This window comes from Schistosoma haematobium, chromosome 5 (genome assembly GCF_000699445.3).
Source record: "Schistosoma haematobium chromosome 5, whole genome shotgun sequence".
NCBI lineage: Eukaryota > Metazoa > Platyhelminthes > Trematoda > Strigeidida > Schistosomatidae > Schistosoma > Schistosoma haematobium.
Window position 1 is genome coordinate 8,008,770 of NC_067200.1, and position 13,468 is coordinate 8,022,237.

The window sequence follows — 13,468 nt, forward strand, 5'->3', positions numbered from 1 at the left end:
TACGGTAGTGAAATATTCTTCTGGATTGAAACGCACATCATATCGTTTAAATGAAATTATTCTTTGGAACGTCCTCATAAAAGATTGTAAGGAAAGCCCACGGGTTAACTCGAGGAAGCTCCAAGAAGCTCAGAAAGTGCCGAAGATATTCAATCCAATCATCTTTTGGAAGAATATTCCAGAATCTCTACGTTTAGCTTCTCTAGTGGACAAATGCTGAAGATGATAACTTGTATGCAAAGGCACACCGTGTTTAAACGTATACTTATTGAAAGTTATAAATATTCATTATGCAAATATTTAAACATCTAGTTTGATTTTGATTATTTCAAATGAATTAATCGTTGCCAGATGGTACAGGTAAGTCAATACTCAATGACCAATTCTTCATATGTGAGATCTAGTAGGTCCTGGGTTCGAATCCCGCGAGGCGGGATCATGGATGCGCACTGCTGAGGAGTCTCACAATAGGATGAAACGGCCATCCAGTACTTCCATGTTTTCCATAGTGGTCTAGCTTCAACTGACTCATGATCTCAACAATTGAAATTACATCTTCATTCATTGTGATTATTCACAGTTTGTGCGATATAATTCTTATCAGAAACTGAAAACGTAATAATATGTTACTTTTCTAGGAAATGAGGATAGGATTATACGTGAAATGGGCACATCATTTGAAAGCATTGATTCAGACTTGAAGAACAGTTTACAGGAACTGGAAGAGACTGGATTTGACGAAGAATAAATAGATCACTATGGATAAATTAAGTCACAATCTCATTTCACTTGTGGAGAGACAAATGTTGAGGTTTATTTTCGTTTACTGGCTTCAATTGGACTTGATGAAAAGCCTGTGTTTCAAAATCAATGAATTGTGTTTTATGTACGTCACAAAGTCATTTCTGTACACAACACATTCATCTACACTTCCATTCATCTCATAGTCATTCTTAAATATTATCCATTCAAATTAAGAGCTATTCGTTTCCCATCTACAACAAATAAACGATAGGGTCAGAGTCAGTAGATCGATTGAAATGTCCATATGTTACGCAACCAATTGAGTTTTCATGTTCCATTTGTAGACAAACTCTCCACACCACATATCATATGTACTTAGAGTCAATTGTTTCAAGGGGAAGTATAGAATATATTGCGTACATGTGAATACCTCTCCAACTATCAGATCTTAATGAAAAACTTGACGATTTATTGTTTTAATAATAATACTATAGCTATACATCATAAAATAGATATTTGACATTCATTTTAAAGGATGTATGATCGTTTCATTCACATGACGTTCACTTGAATATATTTATTATGAATTCAACTAAAGAAAATATTTGAGATAACACAGCAAATATCCACTGAAATCTTTTGACTTTGTGAGTAGACATATACAATGTTACATCTCACAATAACTTGCTTAATATTTAGCTCTTAAATTCTAATTATCGATAGTCTTCTAATTGTAGAGATTCCAGCCAAGATAACTTGTCTGATTAATTCCAATGGGAAGAGATCTTTCTATTATCAGAACGTAGGTTGCACAATTGAATAAAAATACAGTTTTGTTTCATGTACTTGAGATTATCCTACCATTTCATGTTCATCAATACTGTCGAATGTCTCAAATTACATTGAACATGATAAAAAGAAATCAACATTTTGTGCAAGCAGACTATTTGACACTAATATTAATCCTTTAATGGTACACTTTATTCCAGCACTTGCTGGATACAGTGAATAATTAAAGTGCTATTTGAAGAAGTAGTGATGCCTTCGTGCCGAATAGTAACAACCAGTATACATTAGAGTACGGTACAGAAAGAGTCGTGTTCTGTCAAGCTTGATTTCATCTTCTGAAGATCGGCCGTTCGTGACGTTCACTATTGAATATTCCGAGCTCAGCATCTTTGTAGTCATTCACGATCATATTTCATCTCAACAGACGTAGATATTCATCTCACTGTGTGTTGCCACATTTCATGATAGATAGTTCATCGAAATTCACTGAATTTCACAACTGCAGAGATTCAGAATATCTGTGTAGACTAGATGGAGCATACTTCGAAGGAAACTGAGAATAGCAGCACGCTTACTGTGTGCTTAGTTGACTTTGAATATGTTAGTCAGAATGATGACACATCTCTCCAATGATTAGTTGGTTTTGATATAGGAGGTTGTGTGCTTTTTCAGATTCCTACGGAAATTGAGGAAAGAGATCGAAAACCGAAAATCAACCGTAAATTTAAGTGTGAATCAGGGAAGAAACATTTCAACGAATGTTGTTAACATTTCAATGTACGGTGACATACGTCAGCAATTATCTGTTTTCTGAGGCTCATTCAACCGGGTATCTCGGGAGAAATAACTAAGGTGTATGAATGTCTTCATCGCAAAAGTGCGAATGGATATTCACAAGCGTCTCTCGCTTATGGTTACCGATTGACTGGTCGAGACAAGGATATGTGAATGACAATATTAAACAGACAATATATTCACTTATTTATTCACTCACTCACACAGTTCGACCAGTCACACTTGCAGTTCTCAGTCACATCACTACTCAATACAAAGGAAGTGTGTCTTGTACAAAACAGAAATAAACGAGTGGAACTTGGAACTGATATTTCCTTTATAAAATGCTCAATCGTCATTCTTCATGGAAATAATCATGCGTTGTTGAAAGATGAAGTTGAGTTTCAAGACAAGCACTGACAGTAAGTGATCAGGTGAGATACAGTGTTTTATGATTGGATGTGAGCAAATGCACTAAATGTTTGATAAGGTGGTATCTGTCAATCGGTTGAAATGCATTATTGATTCTTTAAACAGTGAAGACAATTTTCATTTTTGCATTGTTTGTTTGAATCCTTTCATTGGTGTTTTGGACTGCAATCAATTAGTTTCTTATTGATATATGTGCATTCTCTGTGGATTGTCTCGATGTTGCCATAAGTTACAAGCAAGTTACAAATTTACCGATTTCATTTTTCACTTATTGGTTGTTTATTGACCTATTTTGAAACTCAGACAGATGTAAACCATAATTTTTGGGGATGTTGGATGATCACCACTATATCCAATATGAGGAATTTTATTCTGTCTTCTGATTAGTGTTTTTTTAGCGAGTTAGTTTTCTATGGGATGGGGTCGCTAATCCAATGCCAAACCCTTCTCCCTTACCAGGGATTGGGACTGGCAGTAGCCCCAGAGGGGCTCCAAGCGGAGTTTATGAGAAATTTTACAGTTTATTATTTATACTGCTCCTTAAATAATGCAAACAACTTGCTATACTTAAAAAGGAAATCAAAATTTCAAGTGTCATTTTCTATTCAATTTATCACACCAGATAATATTAACTATAACATATCTGTTCCTGGAAATTGGATCAAAAGTGGCATGTTAGTGGAGTATGAAGTTATTGGGAGTACGTTAAACTCCATTTAACCAGTATTAATTATTTTCATACTTGAATACATCACTTTTGTTTCATCGAATTAGAAATTCCATGTGTAACTGTAGTCAGCTATTAAAGGATATCCAGGCATCTGCTTTAAATGACGTTTCACTTACCATTAATAACTACACAGTGATTATTTGTTGAATATTAAGAATGATTAAGAACTTATTTGGAGCTAATATTGAAGTCTTTACTTTGATGAAACTTACTTAAACATATAGACACAAAACAACAATTGAGATGATATTAGTCTCGAAAAGGATTAAGTGTCAATTAGTTGATCGTACATTGACGAGGGGGCGTTCGTTTTTTCTTTTGGTGTATGTGATATCGAATTTTCCTGAGGTATTGAAATTACAAAAACATTCTATGTAATCGTGATTCACTTGAAGACGATCGCCTAACTTCCGAAATCTCTTCTATGTCATACATATCCGATAAATTGAGGGTATCGACAAGTCACGTCTCCAATTAATCATAGCCGGTTTCAAAATTTATTTCGCAGTACGAACATATGTTCCTTCCTATGAATATTTACGTTGAGTAACTACAAACAATTTTCAGTTCACCATATATTAGACCATTGAAATAAAAATTCGACTACTGAGAGAATCATTTCATGATCTAATGATCAGATCGCGTTCAATGTACGTCGAATAAAATACTACTTTTATCATCGGTGAACTTTCACTGATCCAACTAGTCTAATCCATTAACTGACAGCATAGAGACCAGAATGCGGCCACATACTTCTATATCTTCTAGCATAGTAGGTTGACTGAAATCTTTTCAAGAAAAATGTTACTGATGACTGGAAAAGCATTGTCACTCTTCCTTTGTTGTTCGATTGAATTAACATAACTAGAAATGAAAAAACAACTAACTTTCTTGCACTGATTTCAATCACAAAACTGATATTATGAAAAGAAACTGTACAACTATCGAAATTTAATGCAGTATGCTTTGCTGAACTCAGTGACAGTATCGTGTGTACATGTCTGAATGTAAACAGTTATTGGAATCCACCTAAGTTGTCTGTTGTAATTCATCATTCACACATGACTTTCAACTTAGTTTCATTCAACCGAAACATGCTGTCGTAAGATATGAGTGTTTATTGCACTGGACATTGTATTATGCATCGTGATGATAATTTTCCAGTGAATGAAATAGTCCCTTATTACCGAAATCACCACTGAATTGTTGGGTTATTGTTATATGTTTTGTAACTCTCTTTTCTTTTGTTTGATAACTCGAAATGAAATCAATTTATTCTTTTCATAGAAATTTGTTCAAAATACAATTCGACTGACGCATGCCAAAATGCAACAACATCGAATATAACATGTATTTGGTATGAAATAGCTAACACATGCATTGATAGTAATGATCAGGATACTCATAACTTGAAAGTAAATGACTGCCGTGTTAAGTTTAGTACTTGTTAAACTTCATAGGTCGTTTTCAATATTCCAAAATTCCACATTCCGAGTAAAACCATTTACTGGAAAGAATATTTTATTGCTACGAATAAGAACTAACATGTATTCTTCCCTCAGTGACTAAATTAAAGCTGATCAGATATATGTACCAAGCTTTCTTTGCATGGAAACAGTAAACAATGGATCAAAGCGTCGCTTGACATCAATGCTCGAAAACATAATGATTTTTCAGCTCATTGAATTTGTGGTCATTTCAAAAATCTAAGATGAAACCGTATATCTATGTGGATTGTTACAAAACACCGATGAAACCAGCTTGAGTAAAGAAGCGTCACATGTTTAAAATTGTGTCTCATGTAACGATAATAAGTGAGAGTTTTTAGACTCCCATTGCTGAAGTCCAGAACAAGGATTTTTGATTCTCCGTTGAGAAATATATAACCTGAATGGATTGCTCCAATAAAGGCGTCAATGATAAGTTTATTGATTTATATTTAGATTGTGATTAGATGTGACATATAGAACACATACTTCATCACACCTTTGAGTCATCAATTAGTTGTAGCATAGTGCGTACTTATCATACTAATTATCAAATCGGCAGTATATATTCTAAGTGATTGTACAAGTGCATATCATGTAACTACATGTTGAATTCTCTTCTATCATCATTACTTACAATGGTGTATAATGATTAATTGAATAATATTTGGTGTTTACTGATAAATGCTACTGTTTTGTTTATTCAAAAGAGCTCAAATGTTAACAATTCGAGTACATCAACATCCACTGAACACATTGAAACAACAACAGGGATCACTGAAGAGAAGAAACAGAACAAATTATCTCACTACTTATATGTTGTCACTACCTTTAGTCGTTTCATTCTTTATTGTATGTATCGGTTGTGCAACGTCTTATAACTTGTTTTTATTATCCTGACTGTGTTGTTTCTATTTCTTATTCATTTCAATAATCTGGACAATTTCTTTTATGGAATTATATACATTCTTATGCTTGTTTACGTAATAATTGATGTAATCTTGTTGATAAAATACCGAAGGTAGTTTTTAATATTTGCGTCATTGTCTTCATTCAATAGAAACTGACTAGTTTTACAATTAGTAGTATTGTGTATACATGATTTTGTGATAATTGCAATCAACAATAGGTCCGTTGTGAATATGCATTTTAATGAAGTCTCACTATTGAAATGCATCATTAGGAATTACCGACTGTTATTGTTTAAAAATGATATGTCGGAACACCTTATCAATATATAATTAGACACTTCTACCTATCGTTACTGGATTATTCACTATTCACTAAACGCTGGGTGATAAATTATTGTTAACTCAGTGTTATCATAACAGATTATGATTCCTCCAATGATTTTATTATTGTCATATGTAGTAGACAGTCAATTATTTCATTCAAAGCTTAGTCTTTAGGAAAGCTTAAACTAAAGTTGTGTTTGTCAACACACAAGACTCCGATGCTGTGAATAAATAGTTGATAGCTGCATATATTTGACGCTGTTGAGGGATAGGAATTCATCGATACTCTTTTACAATACATTTTATCAAAAGAGTTCATTGGAAATAAAATAAAACACTTTATGATTGATATGTTCACTATTAAGTAGGTATAATTATTTGTCAAGTAGAAATTCACATTCACATGCAATATTCATCAAAATTCAATGTTACATGACAAACAGTCATCACATCCTTACGTGGGACTAACAATGTACTGGATTTCTCAAACGTTTATTCATTCAAATTGCTCTGTAGTGACTGATATATTTCAAGTGAGATGCTAAACCACTATACTATATCGAATAAGGATTATGATATATGTCAAGTAAACTGAATTTAAAAAAGTACTGTCCGATGACACTTGAAGTTCATGAATTCAATCCCATAACGATCAACGATCTTTTCGATAACATAGGGTTACGCTTAATCATCAGATAATCTCCTAAACTATAGATCTCAAATCTGACCTAAGATACACTTATTGTTTCATGGATATGCAACATATACTATTATATAGTGCTTAATAGAGAATTCAATACAGTCTATCAAACTTGTCATGCTTATTCTGGTTTCAGTATAGATATTTCATTTTCTGATATTCTTAATCAAATTCGCACTCGTAAAAACATCTCTCAGATAATAAAACTTTATCTACTTTGACAAGAAGTACAACAAACACAATCACACGCTATTTACACCTGTTACTCCTCATGGAGCATAGGCCACCAACTGAAGATTTCCAACTAACTCTTTCCTAGGCTCTTCTTCCCTCTATTCACAATTGCTATTCATTCTTTTCATATCTGTTTTTAATTCCCGATGCGCCATACACTTATTGTAGTGAACGAGTACACAAGTGGAGACAATCGAGTGTTTTTGAACACAAAATTACAGAACGACTTAGTAGAATCTGAGAACCATACAGTAAATAAATCATTTGCAAAATGTCCATTAAATGTCTCAGATTTTACTGTTCCTGTATTACCATACCAATTGTTTACTGTTCCCATTCTTTCCTTCACGATCTTCTGCTGCTAGACATTCTATTCCTAACTAGCGTAATATACAACTTATGCTACAATATTATATATTTATGACTGAAATCAAGGACACGTGTTTCATTTTGAATTTGGACAGTTGTCAGCTAAATGTCTCTGTAGACTGCACACACTTCCTGAATTTCATTATTGGCTATATAACAAATGTACTAAGAACTTATAACTCAAGTCTAGATCATAGAATTACTCCTCATAATTCACAAATAATATCAAAGATTGATCACTTGTAGTTCTAAACATTAACGAATCATTTCTACTTTTGAACTCAAAAAGCCGAACGGGTTTTCTTTCAGGAAAAGGTGATACATTATAATGTTAGACGCATGCAGTTGTCCATGATGTGGTTTTTATTCTAAGGAAAATGAAGCACCTCATCGGTTTTAAAATGTAGCCTTGAGACAATGATATATATGTAATGTTCGGCAGCAGCACGTTTTTCCCACCCATCTTCAATTACGAAAGCTTCCCACTGATTCGGCCACCACAGTTATTTCACTCCACTAATCATAAATATGATTTATTATTTCCAACAAACTAATCTGTTGTTTTCAAAGGATCCATAAAAAGGAAAATATACCAGTAAATTAAGTTTTCTAATTTTAATTTTCAAGTATTTAGTTTCATAACAATCTGTGAGCTTTTCATAATACCACATAAGTGAATGAAGTTAACCTTTATGATAATTTTGATTCAGACAAATGTAAAATAGATATTAATTGCATATTTGAATAGTAAGTGGCCTTTGTACTATTGTAAAGCACCATAAACTGTATATTGCCATTGATATATATATCAATATCTAGTAATACATATTTCAATGTGTACCTTTATTACCAACAAAATTAATGCTTAGTTAATTGTTTAACAATGTCATTAGTGAAACTTCCGGTAATAAGCAAGTTATATGATTAGGTTTCATTGGATAGGGAATGACTGAACAAAGTTGAATGCGGTATAATTATTTCTGCTTTAAGCGTATATTAGTTATGTTTGATTTTATGTTAAAAATACTTTACATTAAACTATCTGATTTTTTTTAATAAACAACAATGGATAGTGGCTAGTAATGGAATCCAGATCGCGCGTTTCAGACTCATCAGCTGGATGTACCTGCATCCCAGAGTTTATGTTCATTCAGGAACTCGGACTCATTACCATTCACTTCAAACGCCATTGAGTTATCCACTTAGCTACTGAGTTCTAATAGCCACCTGCTTGTGCAATGGGATGAAGCAAACAACACTAATTGGAATTATTTGACTTTTTATATTTTGTTGATAAGTGAATCTGTTTTTTGCATATTGATTTGTTTAGGGATCAATAAAATTCGAGTTCTATGATGGAAAAACACATTTAAATTCTCTTTGGTTTTAACAATTTAACATAAGACGAAGAACTTCGTTACATAATGGTTGGACAAAGAAAAATGTGGAGAAATGTAATCCATAAACATATTTCACCCTTCTCTACATCTATGCCTTTTCATTCTATCTATTCAATCTATATTCTCATTTCATTTTTCTTACAATTACAATGCCAACTACAATATTTCGGCTTTTTTGCTTTTCGTCTTGTTAATGTAATGTTGTTGGACTAATGTAGTATGCCATCTTAACCCAAATTATATAAATATGTAGCAGTATTTTATCCGATGATCATTGACTGACTAAGGAAATTTAAACAACTGACAGTGTTGCACGAACAATAACCATTCCAATCAATGTGATATGCCCAAATCCATGAATACGAACCCATTTTATAATGAGTAGAAAGCATTTCCATTCTGCATAATCGTTATTATTATTATTATCATTATCAATAATGTTTTTACGCTGTACGTATATTGAAATATATGAAAAAAGTGATAATAACTAATCAAATATGTTAATTCTAATTCCATCCCATACACACCAACAGATGCAGGTGAAGATAGACGTTGTAGCAGCAGCCTCTGCTGCCTTAGGCCTGAACATGCACAATGGAAAAAGCAAAATCTTCGAACACAACGTAGACAACACCAACCCAATCACACTTGATGGAGAAGCTCTCGAAGAGGTATAGACCTTTAAGTACCTGAACAGCATCGTCAATGAACAAGGGGGATCTGATGCAGATATGAAGGGGAGGATTGGCAAAGCAATGTTGAAAAACATATGGAACTCAAAACAACTGTCAACCGGTATCAAAGTGAGCATCTTCAATACGAAAGTCAAAACAGTCCTAGTGCACGAAGCTGAAACTTGTAGAACTACTATAATCATCATCAAAATAGTACAACTATTTATAAGCAATTGTCTATGTAAGATACTGAATGTCGGTTGGTCGGATACCTTTAGCTACAACCTACTGTGGGAGAGAACAAACCAACTTGCAGCTGAATTCGGAACTGGACAAATATGCTGGATGTGAGTAGGACGTACATTGTGAATGTCATCCAATTTAACCAAGAGAATAGTTCTAACTTTTAATCCTGAAGGGAAAAGAATGAGAGGAATACCAAGGAACATATTGCATCGAAAATTGGAAGCAGACATCAAAAGAATAAATAAGAACTGGAAACAACTAGAAAGGATTACCCATGACAGAGTTGGATGGAGAATGCTGGTAGGCTGTCTGTGCTCTTCCACGAGGGGTAACAGACGTAAATAAGTATGTAAGTAATTATCAAATCAATTCAACATGATCACAATACTTCATTTTTATTTTATACATTTACAATAATGATAATGATATTTGGTCAGAATGATTGATTCATTCAAATTCAATTCAATTTATACATATCAAGATGTTCAGTATATTTTTTATGTAATTCATACATGTATGGAAAATGTTTCAGATAATCGAATCCTCTAATTGGTTCTTCCTAGAAGAAACAAAAAAGATCAAAGATATTTGAGAGAAAACAGAAGACAAAACAGAAAGAACTTCAGGAATTTCAACTTAGAACCAGTAGGTTATACTTTAACCAGTTTATGCTGATACAATAGATAAGAATAATAAGATGAAATTATTAGAAATAGACCTCTAGGTTGTAATAATATCAATGTGAGTAGAAAACATTTAGGTATAGGCAATATCACTTGAATATAAAAGATAAAATTCATTGATTAAAACGATGATAATAATAATTATAAACCTCCAAATGTAAAGGAAGACAATGAGTGACGGTATCTTAGTCGTTACATTCAAAGACTGTAATTATTGATTACGACAAACATGTAAACTCAGCTCAGTTAGTGTGCACCTACTTACATAATTTTGTTCAACAGCAAATAATTTAATGAACTGAAGTCGAAGCTTGTTTCAGCCCCCTTAGTTTCGTTTTAACTAAATCCTACATTAACCAATATTAAGTACCGTGGTAGGAAGTGGTCATGGATGTGTAACTTCAAATTCATTTGCTGACATTTTACAAATACATTCTTCCTCTTTAATGTCTTATTATTAAGTTTAGTTCTGACACTATTCCGTACTGTTTTTATTGTCATATAATAGTATTTATAAGTTACTATTGTAATGTTATGACCTTCTGTTAAACAAATATACAAAGAAGTGAAACAATGTGTTGATTACTGTTGATCTGACAAATGTTAATTCCCAGTATAGGGTTGTGGACATCGTTACGTTCTGACTGAGATCATGAATCGATTGATGTTAGACAACCATTTAAAACTTGGAAGCAGTGGACGGTGATTTCGTTTTAGTATGGTACTCCTCGACAGTTTGCACCCATGATTAGAACCCAAGACCTTTGGTCTCGGGTGCAACGGTTTAATCCCCCCCAGACCACTGAGCTGGTATCCAACGGTGTTAATGTCTAACCTCCATCGATCCATAAATGGCTGTGCAACCATTCATCCATTGTCTGAGGTAGATACCTTTCTCTACCGGACACGGATTGAACTCTTCTGGTCACAGCTTCTCACTAGAACTTCAGGAAATCATCTTAGAGCCAGTTATTAGTGAACACATGATGATCTCAATTGATTAATCACTGGGTGGCGATCAATGTCATGCGTGTCTAGTCCTTATTAAAGCAGATCGAATGCTATCGATCATGTTGCAATGTGGGCACTAGTCTAGGTGACTCGACACTGTGGGCACTATATATTCAGACTAGATGATGGTTGGAGATAGTTGACATGAAACCCTGGACCCGGGTTTCGTGCTACTTGGCACTCGTCAGCAACGTGTACCTGTAATCTTGAGGGAACTGGTGCTCCCTGGCGGATTCAATCTCGTGTCACCCAACTTCATAGTCAGAGACATTACCACTGAGCTATCCGAGCCGCGACCGACCTTCTGTAGGACTGAGATGTAATCACAATTGATTGATCACTGGGTGGCGATCAATGTCATGCTTGTCTAGTCCTTATTAGTGCAGATCGAATGTTCAACAATCAACATTTAAGGTAAGAGGAATAAAATACAAATACACAAATAATAATAATTACTTGTAAAAATATAATCAACTGTTCTGGTTGTTGTTTTTGACTTGTTGATTGTTCATTTGTAATATGTAATAGAGCAGGACGAAGATGTTGCATAATACATAGATTTAAATATAATTGAAAGTGTATTGGATGTAATAAACATACTGTTATATAATTTACAATATTTATCCAATCAAAGTAATTCCAATAACATTGATTTGTCCAACGTAAATATATCTAAATAGATATGAAATAAATAAGAAAGTAAGAATAAATTATGTTTGTATTGTTTGTTTTTAAATCTTCCCATTGATGTTTAAGATTGCAGTTGATGAGTCTATTATTGGTATATGTGCGTATTGTGTGGATTGCCTCGATATTGACTCAAATCACAAGTATTGTAAGCAAAGATGGATAGTAGTTAGTAGTGAAATTCAAGACGCGCGTTTCGTCCTATTTCAGACACGTCGACTGGATGTACCTACATCCCAGAGTTGATGTTTACTCAGGGACTCGAACCCAAAACCGTTCGCTTCGGACGTTATCTCGTTATTCATTTAACTACTGAGTCCAGATTCCACTACTAATCACCATCTGTCTTTGTTCATAATGCAAGGATGAATCAGTTGTAAAATAATATTCGATAGTGAAATTATCTACATCGACTGATCATTAAGTATGAACTATCATTATATTTATCTAGCTTATAGTGACGGTTGGATACAACCGATTAAGTTGCAGTGTAGTGTATGCTACTTATGTCGGTAGATACAAGTAGTATGTAGCACCAATCGGAAGTGGAAAGCCTGGCAGTAGAAGGCAAAGAAGGTTGAGTTGAAGAGAACAGGGATGGGATTAGAGAGGAGTTGTGAATTCGAAGAATCATACAGAACGTGAAAGTCAAATGATGAAAATCTGCAAATGAAGTATTTAATCTATGGTTCGTATATTTTATCAAAATACTGTGTAATTGTGTAGTAAAATACATTTGGTCGTCCCCATTTGTGTTTTCGTCCATTATAACAGGAGCTCCGTACAGTCAAAACCCAACGGAATAAATGATCAAGGTTAAATCTCATAGTGATATCTAGGTCGTTCATGAAAATATGCTAAAGATAAATACAATGAAAGTTATGGTTAGAAGTATTTTAATGAGTCAGTTAGATAAAGGAATATGCAAATGAGAAAGGAGGGGTGTCAAACGAGACTGTAAAATTCAAAATGTGTGCACGAAAAAGTAGGCAGAGAGTATTTAACAATGTTGTGTTAGGTGAGCCACTGTATTACATAGCTATCAACTGTGATACAGTAAGAATCTTAATAATAGTTCAATTGAGCTCTAATTGTATTTAGATACCTTTGGAACATGTGGGATATTCAAAGCTACAATATTTTTGATACTTCAGGATGCATCAATTTTACCATAATCAAAAATTCCAAATCTGTACTAATCAATGAAATTCTTCAGCGTTTCATACTTTATCCCATCAATATCATTTACTTGCGTTCTTCATATGTTATTTTC

General features: G+C 33.6%; 1 protein-coding gene across 1 annotated transcript in view; it reads right to left on the minus strand.

Moving 5' to 3' along the window:
* Positions 1 to 9,089: 9,089 nt before the first annotated feature.
* Positions 9,090 to 13,468, minus strand: part of MS3_00009083 (uncharacterized protein) — a 75,323-nt gene continuing 70,944 nt past the window's right edge. The window contains exons 28-29 of the mRNA XM_051217420.1: positions 11,965 to 12,180; positions 9,090 to 10,373 (exon numbers count right to left, since the gene is read on the minus strand). Of these exons, the coding sequence (XP_051064816.1) occupies positions 10,272 to 10,373; positions 11,965 to 12,180 (318 nt within the window). The 3' untranslated portion in view covers positions 9,090 to 10,271. The remainder of the gene's footprint in view (positions 10,374 to 11,964; positions 12,181 to 13,468) is intronic.